This window comes from Tachyglossus aculeatus, chromosome 16 (genome assembly GCF_015852505.1).
Source record: "Tachyglossus aculeatus isolate mTacAcu1 chromosome 16, mTacAcu1.pri, whole genome shotgun sequence".
NCBI lineage: Eukaryota > Metazoa > Chordata > Mammalia > Monotremata > Tachyglossidae > Tachyglossus > Tachyglossus aculeatus.
The window spans coordinates 34452952-34466279 of record NC_052081.1 but is presented as its reverse complement, the minus strand read 5'-3'; the positions used below and the strand labels follow the sequence as shown (position 1 = coordinate 34466279).

The 13328-nt window shown below is 43.7% G+C and overlaps 1 protein-coding gene across 1 annotated transcript in view; it reads left to right on the top strand.

Annotated features, from left to right (window-relative positions):
* The window catches only part of SORCS3 (sortilin related VPS10 domain containing receptor 3), a 404518-nt gene that overhangs the window by 356777 nt on the left and 34413 nt on the right, over positions 1-13328 (top strand). The window contains exons 15-17 of the mRNA XM_038758619.1: positions 7016-7133; positions 7955-8088; positions 11624-11737. Of these exons, the coding sequence (XP_038614547.1) occupies positions 7016-7133; positions 7955-8088; positions 11624-11737 (366 nt within the window). The remainder of the gene's footprint in view (positions 1-7015; positions 7134-7954; positions 8089-11623; positions 11738-13328) is intronic.

Below are 13328 nucleotides of genomic sequence, written 5' to 3'. Positions count from 1 at the left end.
TTTGCATCAGGATAGATGTCGAAGGAGAAGTGGGTTCTTGATAACCATTCTTTGGCTGTAGGACAAACTTCTGCCTGCCTCTGACAGGACAAGACCCAACTGGAGATGAGTTTTGACAGCTTAAATGCAGAAGTTGCTCAAGCTATATTGTCCTATAGGTTTGGGTCCTCTTCTCTCAAATTGCAGCTCACACTCCCCCTCAGAAATTTTCTATGATTAATCTTCACTCACTCACTGACCTGCAACACAGCTGGTGATCTATTCCTCCCCCTTAACTTGTGAACACGTAAATACCATAATTATAAATCAGCTTTGTCTTGTCTCCATTTGTAGGATATCTCCTTGAGGGCAGAGACTGTGAGAATTCTTTATTATGCATCCCAAGAACCCACAGCACTGCTAGGCGCATAATGGTCCCTCCAACTCTGTATTGGCTAGTCCATTGGAGAGGGGCATGAGCAGATTTTTCTAGCCTGCTTCAGTCATGGGCCCAGACAAAGTTCTTGTAGTAAGATTGTAAGTTCCTTGCAGGCGGGGATCAGGTCTACTAAATATATCGTATTATACGCTGCATACAGAAAGCACTTAGTAAATACTATTATTATTACTACTACTACTACTTCCCCAAGTGCATAGTGCAGCTCTCTGCACATATTAATCACTCAATAAATTCCATGGACTGATTGGTAGTTGTCATGGTATTTTATTGAGTACCTACTGAGTGGAAAACATTCTACTAAGCTCTTGGGGGGATACCAAGGAAACACCAAACACTCTCCCACTTTCCTTCACCTTTGTTTTTTTCTCTTTGGATATTGAGTTTCTGCATCTTCAGTACAGAGTCCTGGAGGAATCTGGGTCCGAGCCCCATTCTGTTCCATCAGCCTCAGAACCACTCTGAGCCCCGGTTGAGGCATGTGACCCCCTAACATGCTAACTGGCTTTATGCAATTCTGAAAGTGTTCCTAAATAATAATAATGACATTTATTAACCGCTTGCTTTGTGCAAAGCACTGTTCTAAGCACTGGGAAGGTTACAAGGTCATCAGGTTGTCCCACAGGGGGCTCACAGTCAATCCCCATTTTATAGATGAGGTAACTGAGGTACAGAGAAGTTAAGTGACTTGCCCAAAGTCACACAGCTGACAAGTGGCAGAGCTGGGATTTGAACCCATGACCTCTGATGCCCAAGCCCGGGCTCTTTCCACTGAGCGACACTGCTTCTCTGAAGCTAAAGATGCGTGAGCTTTTCTAAAAGTGCAGGGTGAGGACACCGTTATGAGAGCAATAGCTGTGGTTGGAGAGGAGGCTAACTGGACCTATTCAGAATGCCCATTTCACTTCTAAGGCCATTGTCACAGCTGCTCACCAGTGTGTCTGCTGAGTATTCCAGGGGATCTGAAGGCTTCTCTGAGGAGTGGATCCATTTTCATTTGGTGGAGGGAAAGCAGCAGCAAAGCAGTGTGGTCTATTGGGAAAGAGCACAGTCCTGGGAGACAGAAGACCTGGTTCTAATCCTGACTTCACCATAGGCCTGCCAGGTGGTCTTGGGAAAGTCACTTAACTGCTGTGTGCCTCAGCTTCTTCATCTGTAAAATGAGGATTAAATACCTGTCCTCCCTTCTCATTCATTCATTCTATCATATTTATTGAGCGATTACTGTGTGCAAAACACTGTATTAAGCACTTGGGAGACTACAATACAACAAAGGCTATGAGCCCCTTACAGGATAGGAAGTATGTCTGAACTACAATCTTACAGCTGTCCCAGCACTTACACTTACTGAGTGCTTGAGAAATGCTATTGTTATTATTATTATTATTATTATCTAATCTCCTCACCGTACCTCGCTCTCGCCTGTCCCGCCATCGACCCCCGGCCCACGTCATCCCCCGGGCCTGGAATGCCCTCCCTCTGCCCATCCGCCAAGCTAGCTCTCATCCTCCCTTCAAGGCCCTACTGAGAGCTCACCTCCTCCAGGAGGCCTTCCCAGACTGAGCCCCTTCCTCTCCCCCTCGTCCCCCTCTCCATGCCCCCCATCTTACCTCCTTCCCTTCCCCACAGCACCTGTATATATGTATATATGTTTGTACATATTTATTACTCTATTTATTTTATTTGTACATATCTATTCTATTTACTTTATTTTGTTAATATGTTTGGTTTTGTTCTCTGTCTCCCCCTTTTAGACTGTGAGCCCACTGTTGGGTAGGGACTGTCTCTATATGTTGCCAATTTGTACTTCCCAAGCGCTTAGTACAGTGCTCTGCACATAGTAAGCGCTCAATAAATACGATTGGTGATGATTATTAGGGTGATGGACTCTAGGCAGCAAAGACAGGAGGATAGATGGGCAGAAAGGACCCGATTCTTATTCAAACTTTCCTTTTCTTAAAGATGACTTTTCTACCTGGTTTCCCTGGACCAAACTTGGGAAAACTTTCTAGGGATTTGAATTCTACACTTTCCTTCCTCCCTGCCCCCAACCTGATGATGCAAAACCTTGTCTTCCTACCATTGTAAGCAGGAAAATTTCTAGTCACCAAAGGAATAGATGATAAGATTGAATCGATGTTTGGTGAGGCTTAGAAATAAGTTTCCATGCTTTGAGTCAGGTGACCCTAAGCTCTATTTTTGTGAAGAGGAAAACATCCTTACAGTTCATACCCCTCTAATTACATTTAGTGTAGTATTGTTTCCATCTAAATTATAGCAATTATATACCAAGATCTCCTTTGAAATCATTTAATTAAAGAGTAGCTACCATGGTATGCAGTTGGAATGCTAATTTTTCCTTTTTATGGAACCTTGCTTTTTCCTAATTATCATTACTCTGTGAGGTTTTTTGGGTGTTTTGAGTGGTTCTTATAGGGAGGGCATTGTTCTAGAGATCTAATTCTGCCTGCTGAGGCCCCAAATTAGTTGGTGATGACTAATTGTAGTTGGGGTATTTGTTAAGCACTTACAGTGTCAAGTACTGTACTTAGCACTTGGGTAAATAAAATTCAGTCAAGTCATAAATGGGAAGCAGCATGGCCTAGTGGATAAAGCACAGCTCTGGGAGTCAGAGGACCTGGGTTTTAATCCTGACTCAGCCACTTGCCTGCTGAAATGGTCTGAAATAGTGGCATAGTAAAGGAACATCCTTGGTGGGCTAAAGGTCCAGTCTCCTGCTTTTGGAGAAGCCATAAACAAATGTGCAGTAGTCAATCCTTTCAAATGATTTTTTAGAATGATGGATATGTAGAGACAAAGCTATTGAAAACCAAACCCATTAGGGTGTGATCGGATATCCGCCCTGGGGAGCTGGAATTCCCTGGGTGATGTGGCAAGTGTGGCATGGTGGGGAGGGAGAAATTAGGGAGCATTTGATAGGAAGAAACTATATTGTTGTTTGTAGTTTGGGGGTTTTGAGACTTGATCATTGCTAGATGTTGTCCTTGGGCTCTGGTTGGTTCCAACTAGACACAGTGAAAGAAATAGTAAAACATTCCTTAAAAGCAGATTCCCCAGCAAAATGTCTTTCCCTAAGAGATATTGCAGGAGAAGGAAAGATATACTTGTGCTGAGCTCTCTCAGATGCTTACTATTGTACTTAGCCCTCAGTAGGAGTGCTCACTGTTTGATAAGCAAAGGCTTAGGGTGGTGAGAAAATTCATTTCATGTCTTGTCTTTGTTCCATCTTTTGGGATATTTTGATGATTGGCTAATTTTGCTGTAGAGGAACGATCACGGAGTCTAAGCAACATAAGGGCAGGCAAGGATCATGCCCAGCCAACTTTCTTCATAGAGTGCCTAGTCCAGTCCCATACCCTGGTGGGAACTTAATGGTATTATTCAGTGTTGTTAACAACTCTGTCCTTGACCTTTGGATCCCTTGGTACCTTTCCACCCCTGCAGATTGTCTTCAACTGGCTGAAGAACTATTTTTATCCAAAAGAAGTGGAACTTTGTTTATTGGAAGCAGGCTCCCATAGTTTTATGAATATTTCCAGTGATCAGAACCTGTTATTTCATTCATTCAATCATATTTATTGAGCGATTACTGTGTGCAGAGCACTGTACTAAGCGCTTGGAAAGTACAAATTGGCAACATATAGAGACGATCCCTACCCAACAACGGGCTCACAGTCTAGAAGGGGGAGACAGACAACAAAACAAAACATGCAGACAGGTGTCAAGTCATAGAACAAATAGAATTAAAGCTAAATGCACATCATTAACAAAATAAATAGAATAGTAAATATGTACAAGTAAAATAAATAGAGTAATAAATCTGTAAAAACATATATAAAGGTGCTGTGGGGAGGGGAAGGAGGTAGGGCGGGGGGGTGGGGAGGAGGAGAGGGAAAAGGGGGCTCAGTCTAGGAAGGCCTCTTGGAGGAGGTGAGCTCTCAGCAGGGCTTTGAAGGGATGTTTTTATGTTACAACTGGTTGCCATCTATCAATTAGGCCTTCTTTACTTCCCAGCTGAACTCTAAACCTTGGCCAGTCAGCACTTCTCATCACATACAACAGGAAATCAAAGCACCTGGGTCTATTCCTTGGGCCTGTCGCTTCCCTTTATTTTTATCCCTTTCTTTTTATTTGTTCAGCTACTTTATTCTTGCTGCAGACTGTTCTCAACAAATTGAGAAACTTTTTTTTCAATGCCGTCAGCTTCCGGGCGCCTTCAACAGAACAACAAAGAACCCAATTTCAATAAACAAAAGCCAGAAACCAGAAAGCTCCCCACCACTAGTGAATTGGAACAAATAACAGTCCCAGATGAGAGATTTGCATGCTAGTTGTATGTTCTAATAATAATAATGGTATTTGTTAAGTGCTATGTGCCAAGCACTGTTCTAAGCACTGGGGTAGGTAGAAGGTAATCTGGTTATCCCATGTGGGGCTCACTATCTTAATCCCCATTTTACAGATGAGGTAACTGAGGCACAGAGAAGCCCAAGGTCACACAGCAGATAAGTGGCACCGCCAGGATTAGAACTCACATCCTAATCTGGCAGTAGGCCATGGCTTCACTCTGGTCTGCAGAGAGCAGTTACTTAGACTGTGAGCCCCATATGGGACCTGATTATGGTGTATCTACCCAAGGGCTTAGTACACTACAGTAAGTGCTTAACAAAAAGCACAGTTATCATAATTATTATCCTTTTGGAGACCTGGGCGGTGGGGGTCGAGGGAGGAGTCCTTTCCAGAGATGAATCAACTGTTCTGGAGTTCCAAACCCACTGGTGTGAATGGCTGGGTTGATACCGAGCCCAGCAGAATGATGCTCCAGGCATCCTTACTAATTCAAAGCTTTTCACACTCCCTAGAAGGGGCCCTGGAAAAAACTCTTGCAGAAAAGCATTCAGGCTTGGGCTGGGAAAGACAGACAAATTGTCAGTGAACCACATTTCTGAGTGCTGCAGTTTAAAGGATATGGAAGCCCCAGGCTGTGTTTTTTGTTGATTGGGTCTAGAATTTAAGGGGCCATGGAGTCTGGAAATGGATCTTCAAAACAAGCATCATCTTCTAGTGCATCAGGACAGGGAGAAATCCGACTCCTCCCAAAAGCTCCCAATCTTCTGTCAGTGACCAGCTTGTCAACTCACCTTTTTGCCTTTCCCCATTAGCAGTCGAGTATCTTGTCATTTTTATCAAATGTCCAGGAAATACCATCGACTGAGTCCACCTATGGTCTTTATTGTACTGGAGAGGTGTTAAGTTACCTTGTGATTTACTGTTTCATGTAGCCAAATTTCACTGTTGTCAAGTGAAATTCATTGAACCAGGGATAGCCTCAAAGAAGTGAACTCCCTCATTCCTCTCTTCCAGGGATCTTCTGGAAATCATGTTTGTGAGAGCTCTGCAGACAGAAACAGATGAGATATGTGTGTGTTGCCTGACCTTGAAACTGTCTTTAAGCTAGGATGGCCCAACTCTTTCCCTGGGGTCTTTTTGACCACAGCTGTGGATCTCTGCAGGCCACTTGCTTCAATTCAGTCTTTGAGATCGGCGCAGTACACCAGCTCTTTTAGGTCATTTCGTATTTTACAGATGATATCCCAGCTCTTTCACTCTTCTCTGGCTGCTAACAGGCAAAGTGTACCATGGAATCATCTGGTCTTTTAAGTCACCAAAGTAATAATAATAATAATAATAATAATGATAATAATAACTATGGCATTTGCTAAGCGCTTACTATGTGCCAAGCACTGTTCTAAGCACTAGGATAGATTCAAGGTAGGCAGGTTGTCCCACGTGGGGCTCACAGTCTCAATCCCTGTTTTACAGATGAGGTAACTGAGGCACAGAGAAGTGACTTGCCCAAAGTCACACAGCAGACAAAGTAACTTTAAGCGGTAAACAAGGAAAGGAGGAGTATATTCAGTGATATGATTGGGTTTTGTTGAAATGGGTGCCATTCAATTAGGCAACCAACTGGTTGTCATCTGGTGTGATTGGCTTCCCCTTTAATCACCCTGATAGATCTATTGAAAATAACTGGAGAAGAGAGTAACGAAGTTCGGGCACTTTCCATTTTTTCTAAAAAGGATCGATCACTCACATATTTCTAGGTGCTCTCACTTCTAGGCCTAGAAAAGGTCAATATTGATTATCATAGTTACTCAGATTGTGAGTTTCTTTTGTAACTGAGAAGCATGAATTTTCTTTATCAGGCTGTCAGTCATTTTTAAAGGGCAGAGAATGTCAGTGTGGGACTGTGGATGTGCAGGCCCCTCTCCAAGCCCATTGACTGAATGTAAGGGGTAGCAACACAAAGTTATGTAGATTTTGACATCGGTGTCTTTAAAGGTAGGGTCCCCAACCTGTGCAGTCGCTGGAACAGGTGGATAAACCACAGAATTCTGTCTGTCTTCCTCTTGTCTAGCTTTGCATTCAAAGGCTATTCTCTCTCACTACTCTTTTAATTCATTTGTGTCAACCTGAATGTTTTGATAATTGTGGCTCTCTTTCTCTCTCTCTCTCCTCCCCTCCCCCTTGCCCTCCCCCACCTCCAATACTTAGAGTTTTCGGCCACTTCAGCCTCCGTTCTGAATGGCAGCTGGTGAAAGTGGACTACAGATCCATCTTTAGCCGGAGATGCAACAAAGATGACTATCAGACCTGGCACCTACTAAATCAGGTACCACTAGCTACCTTTTAACCCCAACACGTAGAAACGGTTTGGGCCCACTGAAAGCTCGCGAAGGACCACCTGATAGATCTGCAGCCTACTTAGCCAAATGGGAAAGAGGTGCTAGAGGCTCAGTCCAGACTTTCAGACTCCTTTCTTTGGACGAGGGTCAGTCCTGCCTCTGAGATAAGAATGAAAGAACCGTTTTTTGCCTCTGGTTGGTTCAGTTTGCCATAAGTCATATGTCCTTTCTAGGTTCCCAAACTCACTTTTTTCAGCCCCATGAAATCATCTTAGCCAAAGTTGATTTCTCATTTAGTGCCTAAAATTCCTTGGGACCCAACTCAGAAATTAATAATAGTAATAATAATGGCATTTATTAAGCTCTTACTATGTGCATAGCACTGTTCTAAGTGCTGGGGAGGTTACAAGGTGATCAAGTTGTCCCACGGGGGGCTCACAGTCATAATCCCCCATAATGTTTCAATAAATTCAATAAAATTCAATAAATACCCCTTACTACTCTTATAACTAGTACTACTAGTCCCTGAATTTTGGGCCATATAATCCAGTCCTCTTTACTTATCAGTGTTCATGATCCTTCGCTCTAGGAGGATTCGGCCTGCTAGGGAACTTCTTACTTCTGAGGATGTGGGCACAAGTCACAAGTGGACCCAGCTATGTTCTTGCTGAGGAATCTAGAGTGCAGTTTGCTAATTGAGCCAGTGAGACTAAGAGTAAAGCAACACTTCAGGGGTACCACATCACAATCTGGTTTGTTTTTTCCCCTTCTTCATGGTTTCTAATTCCCTGTTATTTTGTGCTCCAAGGGGGAGCCTTGTGTAATGGGAGAGAGGAAGATATTCAAGAAACGCAAGCCCGGGGCCCAGTGTGCCCTAGGACGAGATTACTCAGGCACCATTGTCTCCGAGCCCTGTGTTTGTGCAGCCTGGGATTTTGAATGGTGAGTCACTTCATTCTTCCCCTCTCTTACCTCAGGATGCATTAAATCCCCCAAGGGATGGCAAAGCTAGGCAGTCCCTTGGGTGACTCTTTTTCTGCCCTTAAATTCATCCAGCTCTTCCTGACCTAGATGGAATAGGTGAAGAGGATGATGGGGATGAAGGCATTTTTGGTGCAGAAGATGGTCCAGCATGGAGGGAGGCAGAAGTAGAGGAGGGGGCTCAGGGAAGCTGCGGCAGCTGCTGCTTCTCCTTGAGTGTGAAGGTACTTGAAGGTGGCAGACTAACAGGGCTGGAGTTGGAATGTCCCTGGGTTCCCCTGGTGCAGTGAGGGCTCAGATTCCAGCCATTAGTTCCTTTCTTTCAGCAAAAGGCTCTAGGTAAGCACATAACCTTGCTTGTAGGGAATACTGGGGTGACCTGAGCCAGCAGAAGAAATGTTACCCTGATTCCCAACTGGGAGAAACATACTCATTGTGATTTCATTGCCAATTAATTGATATTGCCAATTAATATTTCTTGGGCAACTAGTCCAGTTTTTTTGGTTAACCCTCTCGACTGGCATGTAATGCAAATTTAATTTGCTTTTCCTCCTTGTTCTCCTGAATTTCATTCAGAAGAGAAGGTCCCTGCCCTCTGGTAGTTGATATTCTATATCGCCAGATTGGGTCTCCAAGGAGAATTTCTTCTCTGTCCTGGACGCATGAAAACTAATAAGCTCTTTTGAATTCTGATCCTTGCCTCCAGTTCACAGGACAAGGAATGGGCATTTGCATAGCATCTCCCATTCTCCCAGGGTTAATCCATTAGCTAGAGTTTAAGATTTGTTCAACTTTAAATTTTGTAAGAGGCACAAGAAAAGAGGAAAAGAGGGAGAGAGGGCAAGGATATCCTCAAAACTGAAGCCAATTAGCACATCTGTCCCAAACTCCCATTTAGTTCTCTGCTCATAATCTAGCAGAACTAGGAGCCAATAATTTGGAAATTATTTCTCTTGGTAGTGATGGTAACGATGGTATTTATCAAGGGCTTACTATGTGCTAAACACTGGAGATGATACAAAGTAATGAGCTTGGACACAGTCCCTGTCTCATACAAAGCTCACAGACAAAGAGAGAATAGCTATTTTATCCCCATTGTATAGATGAGGTGAGCGAGGCGCAGAAAGATGAAATAACCTGCCGAGTTCACCTAGCCTTCCTCTTTCAACTCTCCTCAAACCCTCTTGACTCCCCAACTGCATAGACCCCTGTTAGGCCAGCCGAGACATCTGTAAGGTTTTATACCTTCGCCGATCTCAGGGTGGGTCAGGGTGACTGTAGGGGGTCTCAGCTCCCTGTGGTGAAGAATTACTCAAGGAGGATAGACAAGTCTCCCCAGCCCTACCCTCTTTTGCCAAGGAACTGCTGAGTGCATTCTGGGGTCAACAGGCTTCAGTTGTGACAGCCATATAGTCCCTCTGTGAGTGCTGTTATTTATTGATTTGCAGTGTTTAAAAGTAAAGGAAGTTAAAAGGAAAAAAAAAAACAGAGGCTAGTGAATGGCTGGTCAACTGGCAGAACTTTGCTCAAAATGAAAATATGGACACAGTTCCTGTCCTGAATGGGGCTCCCAGTCTAATGGGGATGGGGGATTGTGGAGGAATGGGCATTTAATCCCCATTTTACAGATGAAGAAACTGACACAGAGAAGTTAAGTGACTTGCCTAAAATCACTGGCAGGCAAGTAGCAGAGCTGGGATTAGAACTCAGGTCTTCTGACTCCCAGGGCTAGGCTCCCAATAGTCATGTCAAAAATCGTTTTTCCTATGGAGCCGGAGCAGCAACTGGTCTTGATAACTTGTGTTGGTCAGGCCTTGCATGAGGGAAGATGAGAATCATTTGATTTTTTAATATATATTTAGCAGAAGTTAATGAAGAAATCTAGAGCCATGGGAGCTCCTGGCCATGTTTCCTTTCCTTTTATTAGGTATTAATGTGGCTCTCTTTGTCTCTGGGAAAGCACAATGCCTCCTGAAATGTTTAATTATAGAGCCACTAGCAGGTATGCTTTACTATGCATATACTATGCCGGGCTGCTGAGGAGGACTACATTGAACAGTGAGACAAAGAGCATTAAGAAATTTCTCTCCCTCCAAAGACTGTTGTTAATACTCCAAAGACTACTATTAACCGGGTCAACAGTTATTCAGCAAATTAATCTCACTAAATCCAATCCACAGGCCTTTCTGAGTCTGAGACACTGATGTTTTCCCAGTTAAAACAAAGAGCAAATATTCCCAGCTCTGAATGGCCATAGCCACCGTATCAGGGCCCCATCATACAGGGTCAAGTTGGGCTGTGAATCAAAGGCAGAGGATGGGTTTTAGTGGAAGGGAACTCAGCGGACCAGGACCCAGGTTAAGCATTTTTCACCTGGTTAATCAATCAATCATGTTTTTTGATCACTTTGTGCAGATGACTTTAGTACTCTGTAGTAAGTGCTTGGGAGAGTACAGTGCAGCAGGATTAGCAGACACTTTCCCTGCCCACTGAGTTTACAGCCTAGAGAAGTGAGCAAATTAAGCCATCTTTTAGTGTCAAATTGCCCAGCCACGTGGTGGTGTAGTCGTTGTTGGGAATGGTGGTAGGCACCTAGGGCTACTACTTCTGTGGGTCCTTTCTTCATTTTCCTTTACTTTTCCTTTCTTCTCCATCCCCCTGTCCACTCTACTCCTGCAGCTGGCCATGGAGGTTCCTATTGTGTCTCAAGGCATGGCAGCCATAGCATTTACCTAAGCCTACCTGGCCTCCTGGGTTTCTTTCTTCATTCCCCTTTTCAGTCACCACAGCACAGTGTACATTACTGAAGCAGTTGGCTTAAATTTACTTTCCTCCCGAGAACTTGGCACATCTCAGAAAGAGAGCATGTAGACTGAGGGGACAGAGGCAGCCAGCCTTGTCCCCAGCGGGACGGAAGGTCCTCTGTGAGGTTTAGTGGGTACCTGGGATTCCATTGCCACGCACTCTGATGAGGTGCTAATGACACTGAACAAGATCTAGGTACACCCCAGAGATAGCTTGTGAAAGTGATTCAGTAGAGAGGAAGGTTCCCAGTCCTAGTGACCTTGTGTCCAAATGAATCCGAAGGCAAACTGTTGAATGATAAAATAGGCAAGGAGAAATGGAGGTTGTGGGTATTGAGTTGGTATGATGTAATTACCGGGGATTTTGTTTTCAGGTAAGGAGCGAGGTTTGGAAAGTGCTCAAGGAGTGCTATCTTTTCTCTTTTTGTCTTATCTCATTTCTCAGTCCTTGTGCCCCAACTCTCTAAACCTCACAAGTACAATAGACACCCTAGAGATGAGACATTTTTCAGGCTCCTGGCTGGGGCCTCCCCTGTAACCAGTCTATATGGGGAGTCTATCAGGTGCCACATTGAGCATCTCATGGTGCTGATGGCCAAGCGGTAGCTGGACCATTGAGTGGCCAGCCGCCTGAAGGTTCTGAGCGGCTGTTCCAGGAGAAAGCAGTCACTGTGTACCACTTGTTTCCCTAGTGATTACGGCTATGAGAGGCACGGAGACAATCAGTGTATTCCAGCCTTCTGGTTCAACCCGTCTTCCCTTTCGAAGGACTGTAGCCTTGGCCAGAGGTACCTGAACAGTACCGGGTAAGTCAAGGGCTCAGCATCATCTGGGCTCCTTCTTCATCAAGGACAAGAACTAGGGAGATTTAGATTCCATCTTTTCACAAATCTGATGATGATTTGGACTGTCATAGGAATCTGTTCACCTTGATGTCTTTAGAACAGGGAGAGGTCCAAGGAGCTTTCTAAACAGAAACCTGGCTTCTGTGGCTTTAGTCGCTTTACAAAATTTCCCATGTTGGGCACCATTGCTGTGATCTGTCATGTTTGAGGGAGTTGTCGCATTTCCCGCCCGACCATCTTACTGTATAGAATGGTTGCTTCAGTTCTCAGGCACCGAGTAAAGGCCCAAAGTGCAAGTGACAAGTAGAAATTGTGCACTCTTGGATACAAGATGATCCTGGGATCTCACCCTCTTGCCACTTGTACTAGAAAATGAGAATCCAAAAGTTCAATCTTAGTATTGAAAATGGAATTGGATACAGACATGGTGCTTTTCATAATTGTCAAATTATGTTTTTTCTGTCCTTTATTATTGATGTGCTCAAGAGCTGCGAAACAGTTTCCTTGGTGATTTCCATTCTCACCCCACTTACCTCTACTGCACCTGCAGAATAGTATGTTCAATGAGGGAGAGCCAGTGGAGAGGCAGTGTAGGTTCACAGGGAGGCTACTGAACTAGAATCCAAGTCTCCCTAGGCTCCAGTTAGATTCTAGTCCTAGTCCATCACTGAGGGTCCTGTGACCTTGAAGAAGCTACTTAACCTCTATAATCTTCAGCTTTCCCAACTTTGGGATTAATTCCATCTTCCACTATTTCTCTCCAAGGAATTTATATGAATTCAGAGTATGTGAAATGCTTTGAATTCTTCAAGGGAAAATGATATGGCTATCCAGATTTAGGATAGGATGTATGTTGAAGATCAAGACCATTTCTTTGCTATCGAAGGTTTGAGACGACAGATGAAACTGCAAGACACACATCTGATGGAAGATTAGTCTCCATTGCTTGTAAACCTGAGCCTGCAGACATACTAGTGTTGGATAGGCTTAAAGGGAATAAAAAAATCTTGAACCCAAAAACCTTAGACAGGGACCTGCTGAGGAGAAATATAGTTTCATAAACTGGATGGCTGCAGCTGTTTTTGCAACCCAGATGTTGACCAAAGGGATTTTGTTAGGAAAGTAATGTATAAGTGACCTCAGAGGCACTTGACAACAATGGGAAACTAGTATAAATTACCCTGACATGCTATTATCTTTCTTGGTAAGTTTACAAGTTAGTATCCAGATGATCAACATACATCCATGTACAAACACCGTAAATAACAGATACCCACACAGGTGATAGGCTTTGGCAAGTTAAATAGAATTGTTGCAAATCAGCAGAGAAATTAAGTGTCTATCTGGCTTAGGAATATGATTTCACCAGGAATAGCTCATTTGTTGAAGTCCAAATCTTATTTCAAAATATTTGGAATTTGGAGGTAATTGACTCAAGACAATTCAGCCTGGATATAAATAATGATACTAATTGTGGTATTTAAGTGCCTACTATGTGCCAAGCACTATAGTAAGAACTGGGATAGAGACAGTGCAATGCAATCCTAGACAT